The sequence below is a fragment of the Oncorhynchus mykiss genome, chromosome 11, assembly GCF_057628025.1.
Source record: "Oncorhynchus mykiss isolate SJ-2025 chromosome 11, ASM5762802v1, whole genome shotgun sequence".
Classification (NCBI taxonomy): domain Eukaryota; kingdom Metazoa; phylum Chordata; class Actinopteri; order Salmoniformes; family Salmonidae; genus Oncorhynchus; species Oncorhynchus mykiss.
Genome location: NC_143032.1, coordinates 48,202,856 through 48,216,263, shown reverse-complemented (window position 1 = coordinate 48,216,263; position 13,408 = coordinate 48,202,856). Strand labels below are relative to the sequence as shown.

The window sequence follows — 13,408 nt, the reverse complement described above, 5'->3', positions numbered from 1 at the left end:
TATGTGTGTGTGTGTACCTGCGGATGTGTTTCAAGGCGTGGTCCCTCTTCAGGTACTTGATGTTCTCTCTGATGGCGGATCGTGTGCCGTCCTCTTTGGCCAAATGCTTCTCCAGCCACTCCACCACCGCTTTGTTATTGTCCCAAAGGTACGCCTGGAAATGAAGCACAGAACCTAACTCTAAAAACACTTCTACACACCATGGATTGTAATAGATTGTGTAACCGGTGGGATTCAAACCTGGGTCCCCCACGCAGTAACCCAACATCTTAAACACTGGACCAAAAATAACTAAATGTTCCGAGGGTGACATGGGATTAAATGTTTCAGACAGGGGTACATTACAATAGGATAACCTTGCTTGTATCACATGAACAGAGCAATTACGTTGTGACATCCATACCTGGACCGTGCCCTCTGTCTCCACAAACCAGCGGCGCAGCATGGACTGGATGTGTCCGTCACTCAGCTCTGGGTTGGCCTGCAGGACCTCACACTTCACCACGCCCTCCAGCAGGAGGCGCCGCAGACGCCAGTAGAAGAAGCTCCGCACATTCTTCCAGTCCAGGATGTCCTGCATGTGACCACCAGGTTACATAGACCATAGAGTGAGGGACACTAATGCCCCATGGCAGGTGTGGAGAATGGGACCAGGCATCACATACAGTGCCTTGCGAAAGTATTCGGCCCCCTTGAACTTTGCAACCTTTTGCCACATTTCAGGCTTCAAACATAAAGATATAAAACTGTATTTTTTTGTAAAGAATCAACAACAAGTGGGACACAATCATGAAGTGGAACGACATTTATTGGATATTTCAAACTTTTTTAACAAATCAAAATATCCAATAAATGTCGTTCCACTTCATGATTGTGTCCCACTTGTTGTTGATTCTTCACAAAAAAATACAGTTTTATATCTTTATGTTTGAAGCCTGAAATGTGGCAAAAGGTCGCAAAGTTCAAGGGGGCCGAATACTTTCGCAAGGCACTGTATTCATCTCCTGTCTGCCCATTGAGGTCTCATTGAACTTTATTTTGCTTTCCAGGGTTTGTTCTGGCACCTTCCATTGTTTGATTGACTATCACAACTGGGGGTTGGAACCAGTTCAGGGAACAGAACCAAAAACCTGAAAATATTGGAATCCTTCAAGGAACAGAATCAGAACGAAAGTGATCTACACTGTTCTGGAACAGAACTGTCATTTTAAAAGAATGGCAACCGGTTAATAAAGTTATTTTATGTTCTGGCGTTTTTTCCAGTACCAAAAAGAATGCAACAAAACACCTATGCAAAGCCCTCACGTTGTCACTCAGAAATGTATTCCACTGTCTGCCTGCCAGATGTGGCTACCTGCCCCTCCCTCTCCGAAGCATAGGCTACTGTAGTCTATCGACATTACAAACATGATTCAGAAATTAGGGAGGAAGATTTTTTAATTAAAGAATGGATACATTTTTTCAATACTAGTTAAGGTTACTATAGTTATCACATTCCACATTGGATTTATTAACTTTAAAAAAAGGTTAGGCAGCTAGCTCTGGTCCAACACTAAGCCAACTCTTGGAAGTTCAAGGACATTCAAAGTTCCTTCATAAAAGCCGCTCTTCTGTTGGTATAATTTTGTGTAACTAATTCAGATAATGTATGTCATAACAAGATGCCCAGAGCCTCAAGCCAAGCCTCCTCCACCATCTCTCACTCCCCACCCGCAAAATTTCAGTCGCATTTTGCTATAGTTGCATGTAAACAACTATAGCTTGCCCACTCCATAGCAAGCTGCTCTATCCGCACTGATTGGTGAAGTAATTTTATGTTGAGCTAAATGTTAAAAAAAAATAACAGACAGGAACGATATAAACCATAACGTTTTTTGTTTTCAAACTGGTTCAGAACGTTATTTGGCTAGTTGGAACAGTGGAAAGGAATTTAAATGTGGGTTCCATTCAGAACGAAACTATTTGAATTTTTGGGGGTTCCAACCCCAATTATAACACAAAGTGTTGTTGTAAAACACAAAAGGGAGGATTTTATTTTACCGTGATGGCACCCTTCTCGTGCATTCTACCAGGGGTGTCGTGGAGGTCCACAAACTGCACTGCCACTTGGTGGTAGATGGGCAGCAGGAACTCCTCTCTGGCCCTCAGCTTGGCTTCCAGGTCCTTCCGCTGTTTGTCTGTCAGCTCCGGTGTACCTGGCCAGTCAAAAGGATTTATTAACCAATGTCTCCTCCCTGTTCATTAGGACACAGAATTAAAGAGGTTTAAAAACATTTTGCAATAAAAAGTGGAACATTTGTATTTCTTATTGGCCAAGTCCAGGAAGTCTTTCCCCGTTTCAGTCCCTGTTCATTAGGACACCGAATTCAAGATGTTTAAAAACATTTTGCAATGGAAAGCAGAAAATTAGCATTAGCAAGTCCAGGAAGTCTTGTTTCCTTTCGTTTGGTGCCTAATGAACACGACCCAGCTGTTTTCTGAATGGTTGTCGAACCCCTGTGACTCTAGCACTGGTGGAAAATGTACCCATAGTAAAAGTAAAGATACCTTCATAGAAAATGACTCAAGTGAGTCACCCAGTAAAATACTACTTGAGTATTTGGTTTTAAATATATCAAAAAGTAAATAATTTCACATTCCTTATGTTAAGCAAACCAGCCGCCACGATTTGCTTGTATTTAACATTTACGAATAACCAGGGCACACTCCAACACTCAGACATAATTTCCAAATGAAAAATGTGTTTAATGAGTCCGCCAGATCAGAGGTAGTAGGGATGACCAGGGATGTTCTGTTGATAAGTGTGGGAATTGGCCAATTTTCCTGTCCTGCTAAGCATTCGAAACGTAACAAGTACTATTGGTTTCATGGAAAATGTACGGAGTAAAAAGTATATTATTTTCTAAAGGATTGTAGTGGATTAGAAGTCAAAAATATGAATAGTAAAGTACAGATACCTAAAAAAAAAACCGTAAAAACTTTCCACCACTGGAATCTAGACATGGAAAAACTTTAAAAGGTCCTGAACAGTCATTCTGAAAAGTTCTTTCTCTCATGGCTAACTACCAGGACATTTGAAAAAAATATACATCTCCCGTTTAGCATGTCTCTTGTGATGCATCACAGACAGATGTGCTGACTTTACAACTGCGTCCGAGTTTTGAACGACCCCACCCCCCCTTTTCCAAGTTAGCTGAAGACATAGCTAGCCAGTAACTAGCCAGACACAGATGAAAGGGGAAACATAAGTATCTTTTCCATAGATGAATAGGGTCAACTTTAAATTAGATTTGCTGATACCCTACATTCCGAATTTTGGCACCAGTAGAGTAGCTATCTAGCTATATAAACCATGCCACTCTGCAAACACATCTTCTCCAATTTTGGTTACAAGGTGGCACTTATTTAAATTAGGCAAGAGAATATCATGTTATCATCGGTGTATTAAAATGAGAGCTAATGTCACCCTATCCCCTTAATAATCCCGCCTCCTAAATCTAAGTGTTTGACATGGGGGAGGGGCCCAGTAACTTTATGATCACACTTTATCAATGTAGAAGCAACAGACACTTTTCATACTTTGATCTGGTTTCCTTCAAATATCATAACTTCACAAACACGATTGACTGTTCATGACCTTTAGATTTTTATTTTTTTACAATGCTAACTAAAAAGAAAACACGATGCCTATCGTACATATGGGTGGAACGACAGGTACTGTTGTAAGAGTTTACCAGGCTGTTTACCAAGCTGTTCAGCCAGACCGGCGTAGACCGAGTCGATCCGGCGCATGGTTTTCAACAGGTCCTTCCTGCGATACTTGATCTCCACAGTGCCCTCTGCCTCTAGCACACCACCCCTTGACAGGGAGAGGGGAGGGGGAGAGTGGTGGAGATGAGACAACAGGGAAAGGGGGATGAGAGAGAGTAGAAGAGGGAAAGGAGTAAGAGAGCAGCTCATTCACATTGACTCTGGAGAGAAGCTGCCCTGCCATGTTTTTTTTTTTAAAAGGCCCACCTGCTCTCTCTGTCTGCGTAGAGCTCCATGCACAGAAGGTTGATGGTGGGATCGATCACCACCCAGGATCCCCCCCTCAGCTCAGCGTGCGGCGGGATGTAGATCAACACAGGCTGGCGGAACTCACGCAGGCCGTCCACGATATAGGCCCCATACTTCAGCACCTGGTCGTACATGTCTGAGAGAAATAAAAACGGACTTGCAGTTGTGGTAAAACCAATATTTACAATATAGTTTCGAGATTTAGAAGAAAAACGAGAAGAAAAAAAAACCCCGCTGTGTTGTAGTGGGGGTTTTCCAGCCAGGACCAGACTAGGGTTCAAATACTATTTGACATTTTTCAAATGCGTTGAGCATTTGCATTAGTCTGGCTGGAGTGCCAGGGTGAGCGTGACTTGCACTTGAGATGTCCTAGTAGTCCCATTGCAACAGGCAAGCTCAATCCAGCAATCCAACAATATTTGAAAATGATCCCAGGTTGGCCAGTCAGTACCCTTCATTCCCCCGGAGAAGCCTCTCCAGTTGGCGAACACCATCAGAGGCAACCGCTCACGGTTGAAGTCACGGATGGCCTGGGCCGTCTTGAAGGCAGAGTCCGGAAACCACACCTGGCCGGCCTGCTGTACCAGCTGAGTGAGTGAGTGTGAGTGAGAGTGAGAGAGACACACACAGAGGGATGTTAAACTCTGTTGCAGGTGTCGAATGAGTCTGCATTACCTTGTCAGATCATGTGTCCCCTTTTTGAAAATGAGCAAAGGCATCAAATCTTAATTCATGATGGTTGACTAACATGTCGCCTTGGCATACGGCCCAAGCAGGTCCAATACATAATCACAACATATAATGGAGGACACAAAGCCACTCACTCTGGCCTCAGAATCCAAGTTTGCTGGATCGGCAGGGATAGCCACCTCAACGGTGCGTGTTTCCACAGCGATGACGCCAAGGGGAATCCCTCCTAACCTGTGGTGTTGCGTTACAAATTAGTTGGCAGTCTGCCTTCGGAACTGCTACATCTCAGTGATTCCATATCCTGCAGGTATAACGCTGAACAAGCTGTTCTAATCATCGATGAGCCTTCATAATTGTATGTAATAATTAAAATGCTATGTCTCTCTCTCCATGTATCAACTGACTCGAAATGATTGATATTTAGTAAGGGTCATTATGAGATGAGTATAAGACGTAACGGGGATCAAACATGCTCATGACTAGTCTTAAAATGCATGAATGTATTAAAACTGCATTGTACCTGCAGCTTTTAAGAAATTGTTACCCATATGTCTTCTGTAATCATTTATATTGCGCGCATGTGTGTGTGTGTGTGTATGTATACAGTACACTCACCTGGCTCTGCCCACCACTACTGTCTGGGCCCAAGACCCCATCACTTCCATGAACGAGCCATGGTCACAAAATCCACTCTGCCAGGCTCCTTTTACAGCTAAACACATCACAACAAAAATAGTCTATGACAGCAATATGTACAGTGTATCGCAAACTTTTTTATGCACTTTAAAAGGTTTGATTTGATATAATTTAATATTCAGTACACTGCACTGGGTGACATAGCCATGTCTGTCAATTCAGGGGCTGGGAGAAATAGAATCTGGGCAGAGTTAAGAGGGTTATGTATGCTGCAGAGTGTGTCTCACTGGGGTGGGGCCTCCCGGCCAGTAGCCAGCGGGGGTCATAGGGAGCCTTCGTGGGGGTGAACTCGATCTCCCTCTCCACTGGGTCCTTGGGTGGTATCACCGGCACCGGAGAGTGCTTGGTCTGAAATAAGAGTAGAACAATGTGCTGACAACTCCTATCTGGGGGTTGGTCGGTTGAGTTTGACCTCTTACAGGACATCTTCAGCCTGGTCTGAGATCTGTTTGGGCTGTCTTGCCAAATTGGCGTCTCAGATTAAAAGTGCTGATCTAGGATCCGTTTTGTCCATCAGATCATAATGAATATGATTACATGGACAGAGGGGATGTGATCCTAGATCAGCGCTCCTTCTCTGAGAATCTTTATGAATATGGAGTCAGACCTGGGCTTCCTCTTTTTCATAATGTACCTTCGGCATATAGGAGAGCCACCGCAGGATAGTGAAAACGCCCTCAAAATCATCGGGCACCGTAGTGTGCGTCACTCCGTTGTTGTGCATGATCTGGACGCCTCCCAGCTGGTTGTTGGAGGTGTACACTTCTCGACCCAGAACCTGTAACGACAACAGCTTCACTGTCAAGGGCAGTGGAAACGCGTCACATATCCAGAGGATTATAGGACATTGCAGTTATAGCGATTTAAAATAGGTTTCACTACTTAACATTGGATCATTCAGAGATCCTCACTGAACTTCTGGAGAGAGTTTGCTGCACTGAAAGTAAAGGGGCTGAATAATTTTGCACGCCCAATTTTTCAGTTTTTGATTTGTTAAAAAAAGTTTGAAATATCCAATAAATGTCGTTCCACTTCATGATTGTGTCGCACTTGTTGTTGATTCTTCACAAAAAAATACAGTTTTATATCTTTATGTTTGAAGCCTGAAATGTGGCAAAAGGTCGCAAAGTTCAAGGGGGCCGAATACTTTCGCAATGCACTGTATATAAAATATGTTGGTAGTATGAGGGTTAGAGGGGTATTTTAGTTGAAAAACACATTTTCATATATTATTTTGAACATACAAGCTCCCATAGTTATCCTAACAGTGGGCCTGTGTATACTTCTTATGTAAGTCTCAGAGTTTTAAAACGCATGAAGAATCCAAGCAGAGGGGACAGAGACGTACCTTGTTGAGGGCTCCAGCCCCGGTCAGGATGATGTGGGAGTTCTCCACCTGGATGACCCTCTGCCCCAGACGCACTAGATAAGCCCCGATCCCAATGGCACGGCACGTCACCTGCAGTACCCAGGACATACAGTACCATAGCTTCAACATAACCCAGGTCGTTAAGCATAGCATGCCTTGTGGCTTATCTAACACCAGACAAAGAGATGTGTGTGTGTGTGTGTGTGTGTGTGTGTGTGTCCTCCTGACCATGCTGATGGTGATGATCTCGTCATAGGCCTGGGAAGACTCCCCGGCGATGGTGCCTGATCCTCTCAGGTTCTCCACCCCAAGACCATCTTCGGTCCCTATGATGTCAGTGATGATGTACCTGGAGTCCAGTCGACGGGATGGGGAGAGAGTGAGTCAGCGAACCTCTGGGATACCAGACTGTGTGTGTTAGCTGTGCTAGTTGATAAGGGTGACGAGCACCAGAGGGGTATACTACAAAGCAGGTTCAAGGAGTTAGCTGGCTGACCTGCCATAACATTGTGATATTTGAAGATAAGCTTGAAAATGGGTATAGATATGTCGTTTGAGCATAAAAAAAAAAAAATGTCCCAACAAATCAATAGTTAACTAATTGATCCTGCTTTGTAGTACACCCCGCAGGTGACGGGCGTGCGTGTGCCACCTGGACTCTCCGCCCTCCTCCACGTGGTGGCAGTGGACAGCGTTGGTGGAGCTGATGCGGGTGTAGTCCTGGGGCGTCAGGTACAGGTACTTGAAACCCTACAGGTGGAGACAAGCAAACAGTCATCAGTTCCAAGAAAGTGGGCAGACACAGAAACAGTGTAGAGTCTGATAAGAGGTCATCAGGATTACACCTTGCCATTATGCCCCACAGAGAAAATCAATCACACCCACTCTTCTGATCACCAGTCAGTTTGCCCGACACATTAGACCACGCCACCAGCACATGGTAACAAATCAGCTTTGCCAGTGTCACACAGACAGAAGGAATAACATTAAGTCAGAAAAATAAAAATCTTAAGAAACGTAATTTCATTTGCATTGCCGTGACCTCTGCTGCTGCAAATCTACTAACATTTCTAATTAACATTTCCAGAGTGCATTTTTTCCACCTTTCAAATCAAACTTTATTTGTCACATGCGCCGAATACAAGAACTTTAGACTTTAACCTGAAGTGCATACTTACAAGCCCTTAACCGACAGTGCAGTTGAAGAAGAGTTAAGAAAATATTTACCAAATAAAGTACATTGTTGCATAGTATGCCCTTACAAGTCAAAACCCTTTTTACAAGGCCACTGAAGACAACTCAGTAGCAGGCGCGCTCAACTGAACAGTCCTTGTAAAGAAAAGGTCTTATGTACACTGTAGAATCTACTGTTATGTAGTGACTGGTGATAAGTCACCTTGTAAGGGTCCTGGGGGTCGGTCCAGGCAACCTGGAACATGTGTCGTATCTCCTCGGCCAGGCCGATGCGCGCCCCGCTGTTGGCTGAGATGTAGATGCGTGGAATGCCCTCGGCCCGGGCCATCTCCGACGCCCGCAGGAACAGCTGGTCCTCCTGGGGCCCGAACGAGCCAATCATGTAGGTGATGTCGTTGCAGATGACGATGATGTCGCGGCCCTCGGGATACTCTGGAGTCTTCATCCGCATCCGGAAGGCTACCATTCCCACCTGGGAGAGAGGGATAAAGAGCCAAGTAGAGTATTCGGGATTGCCAGGAGGGTTTCGGGACAACATAAGGGGCTTTAAAAGAAAGATGGCCTTTGCTCGTGTCTGTAACACTAGAATATGTTGTAGCTCCAATCCACGTGAGCACGCTATGTGCTCTACCTCGTTGTCTCCAGGCAGGCGGTTCATCTGCACCAGTCGGTCATGCGGGTCCAGCACCAGCTCGGTGCACATCAGCACGTCTTTAGGGTAGCTGTCCCCCGGACCCCAAAGCTTAAAGAGGGCCTATGAGACACAAAAGGTTAAAAAAAAAAACAGATTCATTTAAAAAAATGTTTAAGTACCTGCAGTTAAAAAGGGTCAAGTGTCAAAAAGGAGAGAGAAAGAGAGAGGAACCCCCACCTGTCGGAACATCTCTGGGAAGTCGTAGACGTAGGTGGTGCCCAAAGTCTGGGCCTGGAAGCGTTTGGACTGCAGCAGGTCCTTGGTGACATAGGGATGGTTGATGAGCATGCCGTGCAGAGGGCCTTGCTTGTCCCCGTACGACTGGAACATGATCTAGAGGTCAGAGGGGAGACGGAGGTCAGTTGTCAGCTGCAGATCATTGCATCGAACGGATAGAGAAACTGAAATAGAAGTGTTTATAACTGATTTGTTAAGCCTCCATATGGTCTTCAGGAATACCCTGTGAAGCGTTTAGCAAAATGTAGACCCTGCTGCACTGCGAATTCAACACTTTCTCTGGCTGTGCATCGTGCACCAATCTGTGCCAGTGAGCTGATCCCAGCCTGCGTGCCGGTTTATAGTGCTCTTCCTGATCGGCCTACCTGTCCCGTTGAGGGGTCTGTGACCTCCTTATACAAGCTGATGTCCAAGTAGTAGCCGGACTCGTTGGTGAGGAACAGACGGATGGGGATGGCGGTCCCAGTGGGCGTCAGCCGGATGTTGATCTTGAGCTCGGCCTGGAGCACCCGGAGCTTCCACAGCCTACTGCCGTAACGCATCACCATGGAGCGCACCGACTCCTCAATCTACAGGACACAAGAGTGGCAACACATACTGTAGTTCATATACACATCATGATATAACACAAATCACTTTAACTAGCTCATGAAACCCCACAATCCTTTGTGTTAGGCAAACATGCTTTTCCTCGTGTGTATGGGCAGGAGTGCCCCTGTCATTTCTGGGCAATATTTCTGTCCATTTATGGAACCCTTTTTGGATCAGGAGCCACATAAGCCCCCTTTAAGATGGACTATTACTAAAATGGGATTGTTGTCAAAATCCTTTGTCTCGGAGGAGCCAACAGCACAGGCACACGGACCTTGGAGGGGTCCATGATGACGGTCGGAACAAAGTTGAGGAAGATGTGGTTGCAGTCGGTGCGCCATTTGGTGTTGCTGAAGGCCACTTCCAGCTCATCCATGGCCTCCAGGAGAAGACGCTCGCCCTCGTTCTGTAGGTACTCAAATGACGCTTCCTGGACAGAGAGAAAGGGGTGCCAGCGTTTTGAGAGAAAAGTCATGTTCCAAGCAAGACACAAATGATTTATTTTCAATGTAAGGGAGCAAAATCAATACATGTATTTTTAACTCCTGTTTAGAAGAGAGTTTTTGTAAAGGGGCCTCCTTCCACCCCTGCACTTGTGTGGCGTTTATTCCCCCCCCTCCGTACCTTTGTGATGAGGTCAGAGTGGCGCATGATGGCTCGGATGAAGTAGCGGTAGTCTGTGACCTCAGCGCCCTCCTGCACGCGAGCCGCACCCAGGTACTGGTGCATCTTGCTGTTGGCACAGGGCACGGCCGTCAGGTCAAAGTTACGCATGCGGTTCAGCTCCAGCTGGAAGGCCAGAGCAGGCTCCAGGTTCCTGTAGATACGGTCCTCCTGAAACTGGGAGAGAGACACACACAGGTGGAGAGAGAGTGGGTAGTGTTTTAAAGCTGTTCATGTATAAAAAATGTCTAGTTAATGTAAAAAAAAAAAAAGAAAAAAAAATTGTAAAGAAGTTGTTTTTTTACCCCGTCTCTGGCTCTGAAAGTGAAGAACTTGGGAAATTCCCTCTGGTAAAAATCAAAGAGGAAAATTAGATTCATCTTGGTCGTATTCATTAGGCACCAAAAGGAAGAAAATTGACGGAAACAGGGAGGGACTACCTGAAGTTGTCCAATAAGAAATGCTCGTTTTCGTTTTCTGTTGCAAAACGCTTTGCTGCGGTGTGCACTAATGGAAACGACCCTGCTTTTATTAGCCATAGTTTAATAGTAAGTTAATATGAAGTTAATAGTATATTAATAGTAAATCCAAAGTAGATTAAAATTAAGTTAATAGTAAGTCAAATCAGATTAATAAGAAGAGATGACGGAGCACTATTAACAGTCGTATTCAACAGCAGCAAAAGGATATTTCAAAATGTAGCCTCGTACGACCATCTCGATCTCGCGAGCTTACAATCCGGTTTTGCTACGCGGATTCCGTGCAACAGAATGGAAGCTTGCGAGATCAGGATGGCCGTACGAGGCCATTTCAAAATGGTCTTGTAGAAACATCTTACCCTCTGTGCGACTAAAAACGTGATCCTTCGGATGCCGTGCTCAAAGAGTAAAACCTTCTGTAATAAGAAATCATCATATCAAGTATAATCATAGGAGACACCCGGGATAACAATGAAGAAGGATCCTAACTTCCACTTCAGTCAAATATTCACTTAATCCTGTGTTTGAGGTCAACGGGAGACTAAGTTGAAATTCAACGTGAGCAGAATCTAGGATTCACCCCTATGAGGAAAAAAGCCCCAACATAATTATACTGTGAGAGTTTGGTGGGATGAACCGTGCTGCTGACCTTAGACTGGGCGAAGGCAGCGAAGGCTGTGACCAAGGTATCGTCATCCTCTGTGTCCGCCGACTTGATGGACACATTGATGATGTGGATGGGGTTCTCCTTCATGTTCTGCTGGAGCGCACGGGGAAATAATCACAGCTTAGTGAGAAATGTCAGCCTTCACCTCGTATACCAAAAAAAAAAACACCCAGATTGTAGCTGTATAGTTCATATGCAAAGATATCTATATCATATCCATTTCTTATCTAATGAAACAAATTTGTTTTAAGCAAAAAAAATGTTTTTTGTTGTTGTTCTAATGAGGTATTTTCTCGCCAATATTTCTGTCCATTTAGTAGACCCCTTGTGGCTTGAGAGCACCCCCCAGAAGCAACAATTCCATAAAGCCTCTAAACACAATCCCATCACACGGTCACCTTGCAGTTATCCTCCTCGTAGAGGCTGGGGCAGGCCTCGGGGAAAAGCGGGCTCTCCAGGAGCGGGTCAGCAAAACTGGAGATAACCTCGTCAAAGTTCCTGCACACAAACCCAGCAGACGGACACACACCTAATATTCCACTTGTTTTGTGTTAACCGCGACTGTTCGCTAAAGTTATGAGAAGATTGTGTGCCCCGAACGTAAAATGTCTGTTTCGGGTCTAAACTTCCACTAAAAATAATCAAGTGGCCATGTGGACTTTCTACTATATTTAGTAGGAATGGTTAAGTCGTTTACAGTTTGAATATTGTCGCTAGAAAGCCACAGTAATCCAAAAAAAAGTAGCTGTTTGATGTTTCACTGTAACACTTCGGAATGTTCATTCAAATCATTCAACTGAAATTGTGGCAACATGTTCGCTGCAAACAGAAGCTGAACTCGCCTCAGGTCAGGACAAGGCTTATATTACCAGACATCCAGACAAACCAGACATCCAAGAGTTGTTCTCTGTGGGTTTTTTACCTTTTGAAGTCTTCGAAACACTGGAAGGCCACCATGGCTCCCATGCGCTGACATGGGGGAGAGAACGCCCCATCTAGGAAGAGTTCGCTACCCTGCCGCCTCATCTCAAACTGTCCCACACTGTTCACCGGCATCGTCAACCTGAGGTAAGGGACGACACACTGGTGACACCTGGGTAGGGTTGGGGTGGGCACTGGGAGCAATGGTATAGCATACTGTACCTGTTCTCTTTCCACAAAGCATAACAGACAGCAACATCTATGTTTACTAGACATGTTTTGTTTGATAATACGTTCGAAATTAACTGACTGATTGTGTATAACTGACTATGGTTGATTGAAAGAGGCAGGGCAGATTACTATAGTGGCCTAAGAGGGTCAAATCTGCAACTGGAGAATACAGAATGCGCTTTTTGTCACAAAAAAAAAGGTTTTAAAACACACATTGCAAACAGTAGGTCAGACAAAGTACATATGCTTCTCAAAAGGTACTTATCTCTATGAAAGTTGAGAAAGGCAGTACATTTTTTTTAAAGGGTATAAATTAGGAAGGAGGTGGTGGAGGAGTCCTTCGGCAGAGGTTTATGTTTTTTTGTGTTTTTTTTATAAAGATGGGGAAGAGCAAAACAGCGCATTCAGCCATGCATTGCTAGGAGACATACACAGACGGAGCTAGACACAGTGTGGCAGGCTGCCTGGAAGGAGGAGCTGTACTCTACCTGTTCAGAGTAGGGCTGCTCCCTCTGAAATCAGATCATTGACAGGTGAATGTAAGCAGTGGATGATCAACCTTGACCACAATGCATTCTTATTAGTTTCACTTTACGGCATACTCTAGCTTTGCACATTAATAATGACCATGAAAAACCATTCCAAAGTTAAAATGTTAAAAGTAGCTAATGGGTAATTTTATTTTAACTACTGGGTGTGATTGAGATCCATTGTGATTTATCAAGTTGCAATTACAAAACCTGACATTAACAAAACAGGATAGAGCAGAGGGGAAAGCCGAAAGTCAATCATTTGCAATTGGGCCTGACTTTCAGCTAATTGAATTTTCGCAACTGTGAATTTTTTTTTTTAAACAAAAAAGGAAGTCAGTTTCCTGGTTTGTGGAATTAGAGCTTTGGCATCTTGATAGTCCATCC

General features: G+C 44.6%; 1 protein-coding gene across 18 annotated transcripts in view; it reads right to left on the bottom strand.

Annotated features, from left to right (window-relative positions):
• Positions 1-13,408, bottom strand: part of acacb (acetyl-CoA carboxylase beta) — a 43,743-nt gene that overhangs the window by 3,792 nt on the left and 26,543 nt on the right. For 4 of the 18 annotated variants that reach the window (XM_090190249.1, XM_090190248.1, XM_090190260.1 and 1 more), the window contains 25 exons: positions 12,980-13,003; positions 12,262-12,402; positions 11,738-11,837; positions 11,322-11,429; positions 11,032-11,088; positions 10,499-10,540; positions 10,155-10,370; positions 9,805-9,960; positions 9,305-9,508; positions 8,880-9,035; positions 8,640-8,762; positions 8,211-8,480; positions 7,467-7,564; positions 7,043-7,163; positions 6,794-6,904; positions 6,080-6,223; positions 5,673-5,793; positions 5,365-5,461; positions 4,884-4,980; positions 4,511-4,646; positions 4,018-4,195; positions 3,735-3,859; positions 2,041-2,195; positions 404-574; positions 18-154 (listed from right to left, as the gene is read on the bottom strand). In XM_090190249.1, coding sequence (XP_090046375.1) covers positions 18-154; positions 404-574; positions 2,041-2,195; positions 3,735-3,859; positions 4,018-4,195; positions 4,511-4,646; positions 4,884-4,980; positions 5,365-5,461; positions 5,673-5,793; positions 6,080-6,223; positions 6,794-6,904; positions 7,043-7,163; positions 7,467-7,564; positions 8,211-8,480; positions 8,640-8,762; positions 8,880-9,035; positions 9,305-9,508; positions 9,805-9,960; positions 10,155-10,370; positions 10,499-10,540; positions 11,032-11,088; positions 11,322-11,429; positions 11,738-11,837; positions 12,262-12,402; positions 12,980-13,003 — 3,288 coding nt within the window. The remainder of the gene's footprint in view (positions 1-17; positions 155-403; positions 575-2,040; positions 2,196-3,734; positions 3,860-4,017; positions 4,196-4,510; positions 4,647-4,883; positions 4,981-5,364; positions 5,462-5,672; positions 5,794-6,079; positions 6,224-6,793; positions 6,905-7,042; positions 7,164-7,466; positions 7,565-8,210; positions 8,481-8,639; positions 8,763-8,879; positions 9,036-9,304; positions 9,509-9,804; positions 9,961-10,154; positions 10,371-10,498; positions 10,541-11,031; positions 11,089-11,321; positions 11,430-11,737; positions 11,838-12,261; positions 12,403-12,979; positions 13,004-13,408) is intronic. The other 14 variants (XM_090190257.1, XM_090190252.1, XM_090190263.1 and 11 more) reach the window with 7 other exon arrangements.